Raw genomic sequence first — 18,713 nt, 5'->3', positions numbered from 1 at the left:
AGGATTAATAGAGTTAAAACTCAAAATTAAGTCCAAATATAGGAAGCACCTTTTAATGGAGAAAAATGAATTAAATAATTTTGCTGCTGGCCAACACTATTGTGGTTGTAACAGTTCAGAGCTTTTGCTCTGGAACAATTTTGTTTTTGACTGAGAATTTTTAAGTGAAAAGTTCACAAACAGGAATTTTTATATTCCTGAAGAAAGATTTAAGGAAAAGATAACTTTGGGGAACTGAATGTTTAAATCTGACCTCCAGATATTTCTCGCTTTTTGACTTTTAAAATATGCTTTTATTGATTTTTTTTTCTTCCTTTTTTAGAGAGAGGAAGGGAGAGGGAGATAGAAACATCCATGAAAAAGAAACATCAATGTGGATTGGCTGCCTCCACAGCCCCATCATTTTTAAAGTGTCTTTTAAAGTGTCTTGAAAAATGCTCTTCTTGGGTTGTTTTTCCTAAGGCCTAAACATATCCATTGAATATTTGAATAAGTTAGAGAAAAAGAACATATTTAGGAATATATTTTAGGCAGTTGAATAAAATTAAAAAAATGGTTAACTGAGATGAGTGAAATATTAATTTAAAAATGTCGTTAAAAAGGTGAGTCCAGCCAAAACTGGTTTAGCTCGGTGGATAGAGCATCGGCTTGCAGGTTGAAGGTTCTTAGGTTTGATTCCGGCCAGGAGCATGTACATTGGTTGTGGGCACATCCCCAGTGAGGGGTGTGCAGGAGGCAGCTTATTAATGTTTCTCTCTCATCAATGTTTCTGGCTATCTATCCCTCTCTCTTCCTCTCTGTGAAAAAAATCAATGAAATATATTGAAAAAAAAAAAACTAAACAAACAAACAAAAACAGGTGAGTCCATTAAAATATTGGAGCATCGTATCATACACCAGAAGGTGGCGGGTTTGATCCCCTCTCAGAGTGAGTGCAAGAGGCAGCCGATTCATCTCTCTCTCTCCCTCTTTCTTCCCTTCCTTCCTCTTTCTTAAATCAATAAAAATATTTTTTAAAATATATGAATACATTCTCACTTATATTTGTAATGAAAAGGGAAAGTAGCCCTAAATTGCCTCCCCTGCAGAAAAAAAAGGTAAGCCCTATGTTGTGAATTCTTATAGTCAATTTCGTGTACATGTACATGCAATAGATATATTGAGAAACCATTTGAGCCCATAATTATCATATGGTGAATTTATGGAATTGAATAATTTTATTTTTTAATAGGTTTTTATTGATTTAAGAGGGAGAGGAAGGGAGGATAGACATGACATCCATGCACATCCCCACTGGTGACTGAGTCTAAAGCCCGGGCATGTGCCCTAACAGGGAATCAAACCAGTAACCTCTTGGTTCATGGGTTGATGCTCAACCACTGAGCCATGCTAGCTGGGCTGGTATTGAATCATTTTAATTTTTTAGTATTGAGTAAGTTGTGTATTGTAGAAATAAGTGCATATAGCTTAAGGAAAAAATGGGTGAAGCAAATATTTTGGATGAAAATTCTGTAAGTAGGTATTTAGAACTTAATAATATTAAATAAATCACATTTTTACTAAAAGGGTTATTGATCTAAATTCTGGCTGAATTTAATCTTAAAAACACACATGAGGAATACAAATGAATTTTCACAAAGTGAACGTACTTGTGTATTCAATAACTAGAACACTTTAAAAAATATCCTTACCAGAGGATATGTTTATTGATGGGAGAGAGAGAGAGAGAGAGAGAGAGAGAGAGAGAGAGAATATATATGAATGAGAGAGAAACATTGATTGGTTGCCTTTTGTACATACCCGCCTCATAGTCGAACCCACAACCTAGGCATGTGCCTTGACCAGGAATTACACCTTTTTTGTTGTACCAGATGATGTTCCAACCAACGGAGTGACCAGACCAGGGCAATAAATAAAACACTCTTAGCACCCTCAAAAACTTCTTGTTCCCTCTCAGTTACTAACCTTAACTACTATCCTACACCTAATACATTTAATTCAAACAGCTCTTTTGTATTTGATTTTACTAGGGTAGTGAGTGATGAGTAATGGAGATCGAGTATAACTCTGTTAGGACAAACACAACAAAACTTTTAGAGATTTAAATTATGTAGTGAACTAGAACTTTTTAAAAAAATATATATTTTATTGATTTTTTTACAGAGAGGAAGAGAGAGGGATAGAGAGTTAGAAACATCGATGAGAGAGAATCATGGATCAGCTGCCTCTTGCACACCCCCCACTGGGGATGTGCCCACAACCAAGGTACATGCCCTTCACCGGAATCGAACCCAGGACCTTTCATTCTGCAGGCCAATGCTCTATCCACGGAGCCAAACCGGTTTTGGCAAACTAGAACTTTTTTTAAATAAAAGGAGTTTGTAGCTGAAACCTAGGGGGAATCCAAGTAGGATCCAGAGCTCATATAGTACCTTTTTTTGAAGCTCCTTTATTGATGCCTGTTTCGTCTCCCATCCACCAAACCATTATTATTAATTTTCTATAGACTTTGTGTCCAGATAAATTCTTACCGGTACTTAGGTGGTGTATATTCAGATCTCTACTTTCTTTGTAATATAGGTTAATATTTTGATATGTTATTGCTGATCTTATATAGTATTTTACTTAGATAATCTTTTCATTATTTTATCTGAGTTGATTTAAAACAATTGTAGTAGTTTCCTATTTGTGTATATATGTACATATCCTATATAATAAAAGGCAAATTGTCCCCACAGGCAGGTGTTAGACCTATCGGGAGTTAGATATGCGCTGATCACGAGGGGGCAGTGGTGACAGGCAGCGGTGCGGGAGGGAGGGGAGGGGGGAAGGCTCCAGCCAGTGGCCAGCAGCTGCTAGGGACCCTACCTGTGCATGAATTTATGAAAAAATCTGGCACAGTGATGTTACACTTTATGGATATTTTTGGTTCACTTTTTTTAATATACAGAAAATTTTAGCCCTAGTAGGTAGGTCAGTTGCTTAGAGTAGTGGTGGCTAGCCAGTAGTCCGTGGATCACCGATGGTCCATGAGGTCTGAAAGGTTGGTGACCACTGGTTTAAGGAAACCTTTGGAGCAACAGTTGCTAACTGGTGGTCCGTGGGATCTGAAGGTTGGTGACCACTGGCTTAGAGCATTGTCCTGATATGGCAAGGTTGCAGGTTCGATTGCTGGTCAGGGCACATATAAGAATCAACTAATGAATGTATAAACAAATGGAACAGCAAATCAATGTCCCTCCCTCTCTCTAAAATCAAAACCTTTAAAAAAGAAAATACTTTTATTTAATAAAATAATATTGAAGAAATATATACATATATACATGAAGATAGTTTATTTTTTACTAATATTAATTAGTAAAAGGAACATGGGAAAGTCTGACTGATATCTACCAGACTTCCATGTGAGGAAGACTGCTTGCTCTTTCCAGAGTAATGATACTAGGTTAATAGGCAGAACATGTGTGATTTGATTCCTAATTCCTTTGCATCACAAAGCATTGACTAAGTGTCTGTTACATGCCATGAACTCTGCCAGGAGGCTGGGAATATAGAGATGATTAAGAATAGGATAGTGTGGATAACAAAGCTATAAATAATTTTTACTGTATAAAAATAAGTTTTATAGAAGAAGAATATATAAACTAGTAGCTCTGTCCATGAATCCATGTGCCAGTAGCTCGCTTCCACCCTCCTGAAGCTCTCCACGTGCTGCCCTGCCCTCCTGTAAACCGCCCTCACCCCCCCCCCCACCCCGCCGACCCTATACGTAGTATATTGCCCTGCCTCTCCTGTAGCTCCACCTCCAGCTTGTAGTTCACTGCCCCACCCTCCTGCAGATCTGTGATCTGTTACATGGTAATTAGCATATTCCTCTCTTATACAGGATGTTATGGGGATTATAGATGGGAAGAACCTACATTTTATCTCTGGTATATTTTTAAAGTACACATTTTTATTTTGTCATATTTCCTGATTCTATGTTCAATAGAAATACTTGACTCCATCCCACATAACCTTATTTTCAGATTTTATCTGCATCTCTAATTAGGCTGGTTTCAGATTGCTTCAAGTGTGTTTTTTCCACATTTGGTGCTTTTACATAGATGAATTTACTTGGGTCTTATAAGAATCTATAGAGATGTCCTACGTAATGTTATCTTTATCTTAGAGATGAGGAAATAGCCTGGAGAGGTTAAGAGACTTGGCCAAGATCACTGGCTAGTAAATGCCTCAAGCCAAAAATCATTTTCTCTGACTCTTGATAAAGAACTCTGTACAGCATATGACCTGTGATACCTAGCAAAGTACTTAGTGGGTGTTCAAAAACTTAATTGATATTGCTGATCATACTATAATTCTTCTAATAGATTAAATGTTAAAGGACAGCAGATAGGCTGTAGAATATTCTGATGGATACTATGGTTGGGAAAATATATCAAGTGAGTAATTTTTGTAACTCGATTTTCAAAATTGCTTGAGTCCATATCTGCCGCTTGTGATATTCTATAGCCCTTTGTTGGTATTATGTTTATGTCCTTTTTTACATAAACCGTATTTTGTAGCTGCCCCTCTGAATTTTAATTTCTCTGAGAGGAACAGTTTTCTTTACCATCAAATAATCCTCAATAAATATTTGTTGAATGAGTAAATGAACATATCTTCTAATGCTTTTAAGTAAGCATGGTCATAATTTCCCTTTTGTTCTTTATCTATGTCTGTATAATCTTAAACCACAAAAATGTGTGAAGCTTGAGTTAAATAAATCTCATTTGTTGTAAAGAATATTTCCAATAAATGTGAAAACCTTAACAGTTTAACTAGAGATATCTATGCTTTATGTGTGGCCTATCCTGAACCTCTTGGAGAAAGACTTTATACAGAAACTAAGATTTTTTTGGAAAATCACGTACGGCATTTGCACAAGGTAAGGAATGATACATACATGATATAAATATGTTTATAGTTGCATAGTTATTTGCTTAGTTCACTGTTTTGCACTGCAGAACTAAGATCAAATTAAGGTTTATTTGTTTTGTTTCCTAAATGGCATTTTTTCTAGTTATATATATTTAAGATCTATTTGTCAAGAACTGTGCTTTTCCCACAAGGGAAATTAGTGTAGTTGCTCAAGATTATGTAAGTAGTAAGTGAAAGAGGAGGGTTTATTCACTTTTAAAATGTGTTCCTATGTTCTCTGGGAAGGATCAAATTTTCTCTTATTGTTGCTTCCCACCTCTTGGTATATCTGTCTTTATTATTATCTGTCAACTTGTTAGCTGCCTCTTCATATCCTGTTTAAAGTCTTACAAAAACCTAAAATTAAAAAGAGAACCGGTAAATTTAAAAGCATGATTGAATTTTTTTCTGACCAATTTATTAGGTTAGTATATCATGTATATAAGAATAACATCACAGACTTGTTCTGTGCAAAAATAAATTTGCAGTGTCTGACTTGCCTACTGATCTTGTTCAGGCGTTGAGTGAGGTCATTTATTATCTGAGCTAGTAACTTGACTCTCACCTTTTAGTAGCTGTGTGACCATGGACAACTCACATAACCTACTTTAAGTTTATAAAATGGAGATAAAATAACACAGTCTAATGCCTAACCCTTAGAACAGATAGTTTTCAAAGTGTAAATAACTCATAAGTAAAGTCCAGTTGATTGATCATATGATAGTTTCCTTTAAAACATTCAGAGGATATGCTCTATTTTCTTTTGTATATGGCAGAATCAGTGGTTCTTAATATGTACATTTACTAGTTCATGAAAGCGATGTTGATCACAAGTACTTCAAATCAGTCTTAAAATATTTCCTATGTTAAGTTAGTTTTAAAATTAAAGTTCTGCTAGGGTGAGCATAATTGATAATTGTTTAAGGCAGTTATTAATTTTGTAATTTTATATTTTAGCATAGGTTGTAAGTGATTTAAAAAAAACTGTGAAGTAATTTTAGATTTATGGAGAAGTTACAAAAATAGTAGATCTTGTTCTCATATACTTTTAATCCAGTTTCTTAATGATAATGTCATGCATAATAGTGGTATGGTTAAAAATTGTATTTTGAAGTAGTTTTATGATAGTTTATAATAGTTATACACTATATGTTCTCATATCCAGTGACAAAAAAAGAAGTTGGCTAATGTGTAGATGATAAAGTAAATTGTTAATATAGCCAACAAAATCAGTTTCACCTCTGAGAAGAAAAGAAAATTAAATATATCTTTATTGATTTCAGAGATGAAGGGGAGGGAGAGAGAGATGGAAACATCAATGATGAGAGAATCATTGATAGGCTGCCTCTTGCACGTCCCCCACCTGGGGGATTGAGCCCACAACCCAGGCATGTGCCCTTGACTGGAATTAAACCCAGGATCCTTCAGTCCACAGGCTGACGCTCTATCAACTAAGCCAAACCAGCTAGGGCTGAGAAAAAAATTTGATTTGATTCGGGGAGGGAACTTTTTAAATTACTAAAGTATTATATTACCATTACAAATAATTTAGGATATACAGATAAGCAATAAAGAAGAAAGTAAACATCACCATACATAACTCCAGAATTAATCATTGTTAATAGTTTCCGTATATGTTTATTAAAATAAATCTCTTTTGGTACATACTAATACACATGTAATTTGATTTAATGATTACTATAATGTATATTTTTGCTTTGTGTAGACTTCTATTTTTTATTAGAAAGGTAACTTTAAAATATTGAACCTCAGATTTAAGTTTGATTTTCACTTTTTCAAAAAATAGCATTTTCTCTTAAGTAAATAAAATAAAAAATCTTGCTTGGGGTATGTGGAAAAAGTATCAATTTTCATAAATATTCTTATTCACAAAAGTGAATAATTTGAAGTAATGATATATCAGTCTGATTTACTTATATACTAGCAGGTTGATCACATGTTATAGATTTGAGGAAACACATAGAAACATGACAATAGAATTGTATTCTATATGAACTGATCTTAATATATTCTAGTCCAAAGAAAATTTCAAATCATTACACTTGTCCTTTTATCTTAGAGAATGAAACAGTTACTCTCCAGTATGATGCTTCACTTTCATATCTAAGACTCACATGTTTTTCTAGTTGTTTCTTAGAATGGAATTTATAAATGTAATTTATAATGTTTAAATTATGTCTGTTACTTTAAAATACTAACTTTTGACAAATTTTATAGCTTACAAATGAAAGTGATTAGTGCTTTCCAAGTGAAAAATTTTTCTTCTTTGTCTAGAGAGTTCTGGAATCTGAAGAGCAAGTACTTGTTATGTATCATAGGTATTGGGAGGAATATAGCAAGGGTGCAGACTATATGGACTGCTTGTATAGGTAAGTATTCTTTTAAGCTCTATGACAATTTCAACAGTATTGCTTGCATTTATAATTGAAGTGTTTTTAAAGATATTTTTATTTTTTAACTTTATTTTTATTGTTGACACTATTATAGATACCCCATTTTCCCTCCCTTTGCCTACCTCCACAATCCTCACCCCTCTTCCCTCTGACTCTTATCACTGCTGTCTGTGTCTATAGGTTATGCACATATGCTTTTTGGCTAATCCCTTCACCTTTCATCCAGTACCCACTCCCCTGTCCCCGCTGACTCTGCTTCTACTTTGTTCATTAAATTCCACATATTATTGAGATCATATGGTATTTGCCTTTTTCTGACTGTTACAAAAGGTAAGAAAGATTTTCTTTTCTTTTTAAAAAAAAATATAATCTTTATTGTTCAGATTATTACAGGTGTTCCTCTCCCCCCCTCCCCCCATAGCTTCCCTCCACCTGATTCCCCACACCACCCTACCCCATGCCCTTACCCCCTGCCACTGTCTTCATCCATAGGTGTAAGATTTTTGTCCAATCTATTCCCGCACCCCTCAGACCCTCTTCCCCCTGAGAATTGTCAGTCCACTCTCTTTCTATGTCCCTGATGCTATTATATCCAACAGTCCATTCTGTTTTTCAAACTTTTTATTCACTTGATTTTTAGATTCACTTGTTGGTAGGTATGTATTTGATGCCTTTTTGTTGTTCATAATTTTTATCTTTACCTTTTTCTTCTTCCTCTTCTTAAAGAATACCTTTCAGCATTTCATGTAATCCTGGTTTGGTGGTGATGAACTCCTTTAACTTTTTCTTGTCTGTGAAGCTTTTTATCTGACCTTCAATTCTAAATGATAGCTTTGCTGGGTAGAGTAATCTTGGTTGTAGGTTCTTGTTGTTCATCATTTTGAATATTTCTTGCTACTCCCTTCTAGCCTGCATAGTTTCTTTTGAGAAATCAGCTGACAGTCGTATGGGTACTCCCTTGTAGGTAACTAACTTTTTCTCTTGCTGCTTTCAAGATTCTCTCTTTGTCTTTTGCCATTGGCATTTTAATTATGATGTGTCTTGGTGTGGTCCTCTTTGGATTCCTCTTGTTTGGGGTTCTGTGCGCTTCCTGGACTTGTAAGTCTGTTTCTTTTACCAGGTAGGGAAAGTTTTCTGTCATTATTTCTTTCAATAGGCCTTCAATATTTTGCTCTCTCTCTTCTTCTGCCACCCCAAAAATGTGGATGTTGGTACACTTAAAGCCGTCTTAGATGCTCCTTACACTATCCTCACATTTTTGGATTGTTCTTTTTTCTGCCTCTCTGGTTGGGTGTTTTTTTGCTTCCTCATATTCCAGATCTTTGGTTTGATTCTTAGGGTATGTTGATTGACAGTTGAGTTTCTATAAATTCTTTATTTCAGACAGTGTATGCTTAATTTCTGACTGGTCCTTTTCCAATTTTTTGGTATTCTCATTAAGGTCCTTGAAGGTCTCATCAAATTTCTCAGCGGTTTTTAGAAGATTTTTGAGTAGCCTTATAAATGTGACTCTGAACTCTGTGTCGTCCAGTAGTTTACTTTCCTCCATCTCTCCCATTTGTGACATGCTTCTGTGTCTCCACATTTTGGCTGCCTCCCTGTGTTGACTGAGTGGCTTTGTGTGGTATGTGTCCTATAGGGGCCAGTAGCTCAGCTTCCCCAATCACCTGAGATGGTTACTCTTGGCACACCCCTTTGTGGGCTGAGTACAAAGTCTTGGTGTAGTTAAGCCTTGATTGCTGTTGGTACACTGGGAGGAATTGATCTGTGATCAATTGGCTGTGAGGACCTGCTGTGTCTATAATGGAAGAACTGCTATGCTGGAGACACGCTTATTATGTAGGCCTTGTTTCAGTGGGGCTTTGGTGCTCACTGAGTCCGAATGTGGCACTTATAGAAGTGAGGAGTTGAAATCTGGTGTCTCACACTGACCATTAGATACACTGGCTTCTGTATCTCCAATGGGGTGCAGTTCTGCGGTCACCCTGCAGGAGCTACAGTGAGAACCACAGTCCTCTCCTCCCTGCTTGGAGGTTGGAGGCTTTGGAGCTGTCTGCACCAGGTTGCAAGTTGCTAGGTTAAACTGCAATAGAGAAGGCCATTCATATGCAAAAGCTGCTACTTGGAGCTTGGGTGTATTTGTAGATTGTGTGGGGTGGGGTCTCAGGGCATCACTAGATTAGGGCATGGCAAATAGCGATGGCTGCCAGTCAGCCTTCTTTGCCTCTCTGTCTGCGTCCCCATGTCTCGCGCCCCCGCACAGCAAACAATTATTCTTGCTCGCAGCTCTGCAAGCAAGCCACCCTCACTTTCCAACCCGATGACAGGCAGTCCAGCTTCTCTCCAGAAACTGGATTTCAGAGAGATTGGGAGCTTGTCTCTCTTCGGGTTGAAGAAAGCAACACCCTCCGCTAGCTGGGATCCGCTGTCAGCCCGTATCGCGCGTGCCCTCGTACTCAGTTTTTGAGCACTTGTGCCCTGAATGCTGCTTTCTCTTTCAGTCTAGTTGTAGAGCTTCTACCCAGCCAGCTTTCCTGTGGTTCTGGGTGATAGACGTTTTGTCTTTTAGTTGTAGTTTTGAAATTGTTGGGTATGGCAGCAGTTTAGGTGTGTTTACCTAAGCCACCATCTTGGATCTCTCCTTTTCTTTTTAAGCTGGTGTAGTATTGGTTTGTGTAAATGTACCACAACTATGTATGTATGTATGTATGTATGTATGTATGTATGTATTTACATATTGATCTTAGAGGAAGGGGATTACATCTACATATATATCTATATCTATATCCTTATATATCTATATCTATATCTATATCTGTATCTATATTATTTCAGAGAGGCAGGGAGAGGGAGAGAAAGATAGAAACATCAATGATGAGAGAGAATCATTGATCAGCTGCCTCCTGAATCCTATTGGGATCGAGCCCACAACCCACACATGTGTCCTAACTGAGAATTGAACCATAACCTCCTGGGTCATAGGGCGATGCTCAACCACCCAGCCATGCTGGCTGGGCTACATAGCTTTTTTACATACTCATCTACTGATGTGCACTTGGGCTGTTTCCAGATTTTGGCTATCCTATATAAAAAAAGGCTAGTATGTAAATAATGCCCTTGGGAGTTTGACCAACTGGGAGTTTGACTGCTTGCTATGACATGTGCTGACCACCAGGGGGTGGTGCCGAATGAAGGAAAGGTCTGGCAGCTGGGGAAGGAATGATCGCAGGTCAGGGACCCTACCCATGCATGAATTTCGTGCACTGGGCCTCAAGTTGTAAATAATGCTGATGTGAACATATTCTTTTGAATTGCTATTTTGGGATCCTTAGGATACATTCCTAGAAGTGGGATCGCTGAGTCAAAACAGTTGCATTTTTTATTTTTTGAAGAAACTCCATGCTGTTTTCCACAATGGTGGCACCAGTCTGCATTCCCGCCATCAATATAATAGGGTTCTCTTTTCTCTACATCCTCTTTAGCACTTGTCATTTTTTATTTTGTTGATGGTAGCCTTTCTGACAGGTGTGAGGTGATACCCCATTGTTGTTTTAATTTGCATCTCTCTGATGATCAGTGACTCTGAGCATTTTTACATGTCTCTTGGCCATCTGTAAATCTCTTGGAGAAGTGTCTATTTAGGTCCTTTGCCCATATTTTTAAATTGGATTTCTTCCTTTTGTTAAATTGTATGAGTTCCTGCCTTAGCTGGTTTTGCCCACTGGGCAGAGCATTGGTCTGTGGACTGAGAGGTCCTGGGTTTGATTTTGGTCAGGGGCACATGCCCACATGGCCAGCTCAATTCGCAGTAGGGGGAGTGCAGGAGTCAGCCAATCAATGGTTCTTTCTCATTGATGTTTCTACCTCTCCCTCTCCCTTCCTCTCTGAAATAAAAATATATTTAAAAAAAAAAGTTTCATGAGTTCCTTATATATTTTGGATATTAATCCTTCATTAGATGTATCATTGCCAAATATGTTCTCCCATACAGTGGGCTCCCTTTTCATTCTATTGATGGTTTCTTTTGCTTTGCAGAAGCTTTTTAATTTGATGTAGTCTCATTTCTTTTCTCCTTAGTTTCCTTTGCCCTAGTAGATGTGTCCATAAACATGTTGCTATAAGAGATATCTCAGATTTTGCTGCTTCTGGTTTCTTCTAGGATTTTTATGGTTTCTCACATTTAAGTCTTTTATCCATTTTAACTTTATTCTTGTATATGATGTAAGTTGGTTGTCTACTTTTTTTCGGTTTTTTTTTTTTTTTTTTTTTTTTTTTGCACATATCTGCCCCAATTTTCCCAATACCATTTGATAGACTGTCTTGAGTCCATTGTATGTTCTTGCCTCCTTTTTAAATATTAGTTGAATGTAATGGCTTGGGTTGATTTCTGTCTTCTCGGTTCTGTTCCATAGATATACACTGAGTGGCCAGATAATTATGATCTCTGAACATGTAATAATCTGACCACTCAGTGTGTGTGTGTGTGTGTGTGTGTGTGTGTGTGTGTGTGTGTATGTAGAGGCCCGGTCCATGAAATTCGTGTATGGGGAGAGGGGAGGGTCTATCTGTCCCTCAGCCCAGCCTGAACCCTCTCCAATCTGGGATCCCTCTCATAATCCAGGACTGCTGGCTCACAACTGTTCTCCTGCTTGCCTGCTTCATCACTCCCTAACCACTGCCCCACCAGCCTGATTGATGCCTAACTGCTCCCCTGCTGGCCAGATTGCCCCTAATTGCCCTCCCCTAAGGCCTGGTTGCCCCCAACTGCCCTCCCCTGTGGGCCTCGTCCCCCCTAACTGCCCTCCCCTGCAGGCCTGTTTGCCCCCAACTGCTTTCCTCTGCTGTCCCAGTCACCCCTAACTGCCCTCCCCTGCTGGCCTGATTGCCCACAACTACGCTCCTCTGCAGGCCTGGGTCCCTCCCAACAGCCCTCCCCTGTAGGCCTGGTCCCTCCCCACTGCCCTCCTCTGTTGGCCATCTTGTGGCGGCCATCTTTGATCACATGGGGGTGGCCATCTTATGTTTATGTGTTAGAGCACATGTGTCAAACACAAGGCCCGCGGGCCAAATCCGTCCTGCCAGGCCTTGCAATGTGGCCCACACCGCGCTGTCATCACTGCACTCCGCTGTGTTTCCATCACAATGACAGTTTATGACTGTTCAGTAAACCATTTGGCCCGCGATTTAGGCTGGCTTTTAGATTTTGGCCCCTTCTCTGATTGAGTTCGACACCCCTATGTTAGAGTGTCAGTCAATCTGCATATTACCCTTTTATTAGATAGGATATTAGAGGCCCTGTGCATGAATTTGTGCATGGGTGGGGTCCAGCCAGCCTGGCCAGGGGGAGGGGAAATAGGCAGTTAGCCATCCTTCCTGCTGGTCGAACTCCTTGGTCGAGGGGACAATTTGCATATTAGCCTTTTATTATATAGAATAATATAATAAAATACACTGAGTGGCCAAATCATTCTGTGTTCAGAATCATAATAATCTTGCCACTCAGTGTATATGCCTTTTACTGTGCCACTACTAGGCTGTTTTGATTATGGTGGTATAATTTGATATCTGGTATTGTGATTCTTCCAACTTTCTTCTTATTTTTCAAGATTGCTGTGGATATTTGGGATCTTTTTTGGTTCTATATAAATTTTTGGAGTATTTGTTCTAGATCTGTAAAATATGCTGTTTAATAGGTATTGCATTAGATCTGTAGATTGCCTTTGGTAGTATGGACATTTTAATGATGTTGATTCTACCAGTCTATGAACATGGTATATTCTTCCACTTGTTTATGTCTTCCTCAATCTCTTTTTTCAATGTCCTGAAGTTTTTCGAGTACAAGTCTTTTGACTCTGGTTAAGTTTATTCCTAAGTATCTTCATTTTTTTTGTTTTGTTGCTGTGGTAAATGGGATTGTTTAGTTTCTCTTTCTGATAATTCATTATTGGTGTATTAAAAAGCCATGGGGGTGGGGGAGAAGCCATCAATATTTGGGGTGTTGATTTTTATATTTTGCTACATTTCCAAATTCTTTTCTTAACTCTGGTAGATTTTCTTGTGGAGTTTTTTGGGCTTTCTATGTACAATATCATGTCATCTGAGAATAATGAGAGTTTTACTTCCTCATTTTCCATTTGGATGCCTTTTATTTCTTCTTTTCTGATCTCTGTGGCTAGGACTTCCATAACTATGTTGAATAAGAGTAGTGAAAGCAGACATCCCTGTCTTGTTCCTTTTCTTAAGGGAAACGGTTGTTATTTTTTCCCATTGATATGATGTTTGATGTAGCTTTGTCATATATAACCTTTATCATGTTGAGATAATGTTCCCTCGGTTCCCACTTTGCTGAGAGTTTTTATCAAAAATGGCCCTTGATTTTTGTTGAATGCTTTTTTTGCGTCTTTTGATATGATCCTGTGATTTTTGTTTTTCAATTTGTTTATGTAATGTATTACATATATTGATTTGTGAATATTGTACCAGCCTGAATCCCTGGAATAAATTCCCACTTTGCTTTGGTTTATGATCTTTTAAATATATTGTTGGGTCCGATTTGCTAATATTTTATTGAGTATTTTAGCATCTTTGTTTATTTTGGAATTAGGATAATGCTGCCTTATAAAAAAGTTTGTAAGTATTCCTTCCTCTTGGATGTTTTGGAATAGTTTAAGGAGTATAGGTGTTCTTTTTTTAAATGTTTGGTAAAACTCCCCTGTGAAGCCTTCCCAACCTGGGCTTTTGTTTGCTGAAAGTTTTTTGTTTAGTGTTTCAATTTGATCTTTTGTTCTTGGTCTATTCAGGTTTTCTGATTTTTCCTGATTTAGTTTTGGGAGATTGTATTTTTCTAGGAATTTGTCCATTTCATCTACATTGTCCACCTTGTTGGCATATAGTTATTAATAGTATTTTCTTTCAATCCTTTGTATTTCTATTGTGGCAGGGTTTTTTCAGTTTTTGTTTCTGATTTTATTTACTTGGGTCCTCTCTTTTTGTTTCTTGATGAATCTGGCTAATGGTTCACCAATCTTTTTTATCTTTTAAAAGAATCAGATCTTGGTTTCATTGATTTTTTTTTTTCTTTTTCTTTTTGGTCTCTATGCCATTTATTTCTGCTCTAATCTTCAGTAATCCCTTGTCTCTACTTCCTCGGAGCTTTTCTTGTTGTTCTCTTTTTTTAATTCTTAAGTTGTAGGGTAAATAGTTTATTACTAATTTTACTTGGTTTTTTTTTTGAGGTATGCCTGTAGTGCTAAGAACCATGTCCTAGAGATTTTTGGTTGTTGTGTGTTCATTTTATTCATTTTCATTTGTGCCCAGGAAGTTTTTTCATTTCTTGATTTCATTGGAATCCATTCATTGTTTAATAACATGTTATTTAGCCTCCATATGTTTAAATGTTTTTACTGTAGTTGATTCTAATTTCATTCCACTGTGATCTAAGAAGATGCTTGATATGATTTCAATCTTCTTTAACTTGTAGAGACTTCTTTTGTGTCTTGACATGTGTCCTATCTTTGTGCATGACCCATGCACACTTGACAAGAATGTATATTATGCAACTTGGCACAAAATATTTTATAAATGTTAGTTAAATCCATCTGGTCCAGTGTATCATTTAGATTCACTGTTTTCTTATTAAATTTTTGTCTGAAAGATCTATCCATTGAGGTCAGCAGTGTGTTAAAGTCCCCTACAATAACTGTTTTGTTGTTGATCTCTCCCTTCAAGTCCTCCAGAATTTTTTTTTAAAAATATATATACAGGTGGTCCTATATTGGGTGTATATATGTTTACCAGAGTTATATCCATGTGTTGGATCTATGCATTTAGTATTTTTAGAGACCTTTATTGTCTCTTCTGATGGCCTTCTTTTAGAAATCTATTTGGTCTGATATAAGTATTGCTATCCCAAGTTCTTTTTTGTTTTCATTTGCATGACAGATTTTCCCTAATCCTTTCACTCTCATTCCGTGTGAACCTTCTTTATTTTTATTTTGTAGCTAGAGGCCTGGTGCATGAAATACATGCACTTGGGCGGGGGGTTAGGCGGGGGGTCCTTCAGCCCAGCCTGCACCCTTTCACAGTCTGGGAGCCGTCATGGGGAGTGAGTCTACACCATCAGTCAGACATCCCTAGTGCTGCTGCAGAAGCCTGAGAGGCTCCCACCACTGCCACTGCACTTGGCAGCCCTGAGTCTGGCTTCTGGATGAGTGGTGCTTCCCCTGTGGGAGCACACTGACCACCAGGGGGCAGTTCCTGCATTGAGCATTGGCCTGTGGTGGTCAGTGCATGTCAGTGCATGTTTGCTGTTTGGTCAGTTTCCATATTAACCTTTTATTATATAAGATGGATTTCAGAGAGGAAGGAGATAGAAATACCAGTTATGAGAAAGAATCACTGGCTAGCTGCCTTCTGAATGGCCCCCACTAAGGATCGAGCATGCATCCCAGGTATGTGCTCTTAACTAGAATTGAACCTGGGAATCTTCAATCTGCAGGCTGACACTCTATCCACTGAGCCATACCAGTTAGGGCAGTGTATGAGTCTTTTGTTGTGAGCTGAGTCTCTTGTAGACAGCATATAATTGGCTCATGCTTTTTCATCCATTCAGCTACATATTGTCTTTTGATTGCAGCATTTAATTCACTTACATTTAAAGTTATTATTGATAGAGATGCTTATTTATTGTCATTTTAGATCTCTATGCCTACATTTTTCTTTCTTTTTTTATTTTTATTGATTTTTTTACAGAGAGGAAGAGAGAGGGATAGAAAGTTAGAAACATCGATGAGAGAGAATCATCGATCAGCTGCCTCTTGCACACCCCCTACTGGGGATGTGTCTGCAACCAAGGTACATGCCCTTGACCGGAATCGAACCCGGGACCTTTCAGTCCGCAGACGCTCTAGCCAAACTGGTTTAGGCTCTATGCCTACATTTTTCTTTCTATTTCTTCTCATTACAGCAGTTCCATTAGCATTTCTTGTAGTGCTGGTTTGGTGGTGATAAACTCCTTTAGCCTTTTTATTTTTATTTTTATTTTTTATTTTTTATTGTCTGGGAAGCCCTTTATTTCACTATCTATTTCGAATGATAGCTTTGCTGAATGTTGTAATCTTGTTTTTGGATTCTCACTTTTTATTACTTTGAGTACTTCATTCCATTCCTTTCTGTCCTGTAGAGTTTCTGTTGAGAAATCAGCCAGCAGCCTTATGCAGCTCCTTTGTAGGTAACAAATTGCTTTTCTCTTGCTGACTTTAAGATTCCCTCTTTTTAAAATTTTTTTTGTCATTTTATTTATGAAGTATCTGGGTGGGTGTCTGTTTGGATTCATCTTGCTTGGAACTCTCTGTGCTTCCTGATTTGTGTGACTTTTTCCTTTACCAAGTTAGCGAAGTTTTCTGCCATTATTTTTTTCAAACCAGTTCTCTAGCCCTTGCTCACTTTCTTCTCCTTTTGGCATATCTATTATGTGAATATTGTTACATTTTATTTTGTCCTACAGCTCCCTTAAGCTGTCCTCTTGTTTTTTTATTGTTTTCTCTTTTTGGTTGCCTGATTGAGTGATTTTTTTCCCCCTACCTTATCTTTTAATCCACTAATTTGATTCTTTGCTTTCCCTAATCTGCTCTGTATTCCTTGCAGTGTGCTTGATATTAGAGCCATGTCATTCTTCATAACTCTCATATCTTTTCTCATGGTTTGAGCATTTTTACCATCATAATTCTAAACTCTATGTTTCATAAATTTCTTATCTCCATTTTATTTAGCTCTTCTAGAGAATTCTTTTTTCTTTCTGTTGGAGGTTTTTTGTCTTCCCATTTTGGCTGCTTATTTGGGTTTGTGACTGTATTAGGTAGATCTTACCTAATCTTTAGTGCAAGACAATGTCACACACTGTTTCTGACTAATTAGATCAGATGCCTCTTGATCTAATTAGATCAAAGCCTCTAGAGTAGGGGTGTCGAACTCAATCAGAGAAGGGGCCAAAATCTAAAATCCAGCCTAAATCACGGGCTGAATGGTTTACTGAACAGTCATAAACTGTCATTGTGATGGAAACACAGCGGAGTGCAGTGATGACAGCGCGGTGCGGGCCACATTGCAAGGCCTGGTGGGACGGATTTGGCCCGCGGGCCTTGTGTTTGACACATGTGCTCTAGAGACTACCACTGCCTGTAGAGTGATTGTATTGTCTAGAGTTGCCTCAGGCAATCCTCCACAGGTGGAGCAAGAGGTTTTCCTACAGCATGGGGCACTTATTTCTGCCAGAAGCTAATTGTTATTCTCAGTCTCTTAATGGCCCTCAGAAACTCCACAGGATGGGGCCCAGGTTTTCCAATAGGGTGGGTCAACTGTCTACCCCTCCAGTCAAAAACCCATTTTGATAGCAAAGGTCTCCCCCAGAAAGATGACCTCTGCGTGGTGAGGAAATGACTTACTATAGGAAACCGGGGTATCTGCTCTCCGGGATCTAACCCCAGAGCCCTTAACCCTGGCTTCTGCTCACACAGCTCCAAACCACTCTTTCCTTTCTCTGCTGGTGCACAAGGTGAGTGGCTGCACACTAAATTTTGTGTGTTGGCTCTTTAACCAGTTGACTGCCTCAATATTTTGAATATAATTAAAAAGGTCCTACGTTTGCATCCACAGATGCAACCTTGCTGCTTTTCACAGCCAAATGTTATGTGGGCACCTTTCTCAGTTCTGATGCTCTCTGCTAGAGGCCTAGCTTGGGGATTAGATCACAGAATTCTCAGTGACAACCCCTTATCGCTGAGATACCTCTCTGGAACTTCAGCTGCTATCTCTGGGGGCCTTCACAGCTCTTCTGTGCCTCTGCCTTTCCTACCAGTATCTATGCGGTCTCCACTTTCCATCCTTGGAAAAATTATTGCTAGTTTTAAGTTGATTATTTAGGAAGATTATTTTGTATTTTAGTTGCAATTCCAGTTTTCTCCTGGGTTTGTGTGTATAGCATCCATTTACTCCACCACTATTTTTAATCTCTTAGAAACATTTTCTTTATAAAGCTGTTTTTCTCAGGTAGACAGAGCGATCAAAATGTCAGCTTTATTCATACTTCTTACGTTCTGTAACAATTAATTTCATTTTCTTACTCACTGATTGTAAATTTTTTTGTTTAAAATTGAAACCTTCAATCCCCAACCCTCTCTCTCCCACCGCCCCCCGGCAGGGAAAAGTATAAATTAGAGAACATACCTGACTTTGAGTTTTTAACCATTTTCTTTTTTAATTATTTGCAAAGCAATCTTATTTCGACTTACCGAGAATGATCTGGAAATGATCTAATGAGATTGTTAAAGGGTTGTCTGTTGG

At 38.0% G+C, this 18,713-nt stretch overlaps 1 protein-coding gene across 4 annotated transcripts in view; it reads left to right on the top strand.

Annotated features, from left to right (window-relative positions):
- The window catches only part of CUL2 (cullin 2), a 124,028-nt gene that overhangs the window by 47,696 nt on the left and 57,619 nt on the right, over nt 1–18,713 (top strand). For 3 of the 4 annotated variants that reach the window (XM_045586344.1, XM_036454432.2, XM_045586347.1), the window contains exons 3-4: nt 4,825–4,927; nt 7,255–7,349. In XM_045586344.1, the coding sequence (XP_045442300.1) occupies nt 4,825–4,927; nt 7,255–7,349 (198 nt within the window). The remainder of the gene's footprint in view (nt 1–4,824; nt 4,928–7,254; nt 7,350–18,713) is intronic. The other variant, XM_045586353.1, reaches the window with a different exon arrangement.

The sequence above is a fragment of the Pipistrellus kuhlii genome, unplaced genomic scaffold, assembly GCF_014108245.1.
Source record: "Pipistrellus kuhlii isolate mPipKuh1 unplaced genomic scaffold, mPipKuh1.p scaffold_m20_p_1, whole genome shotgun sequence".
Classification (NCBI taxonomy): Eukaryota; Metazoa; Chordata; class Mammalia; order Chiroptera; family Vespertilionidae; genus Pipistrellus; species Pipistrellus kuhlii.
This window is presented reverse-complemented; position numbering and strand designations above follow the sequence as displayed.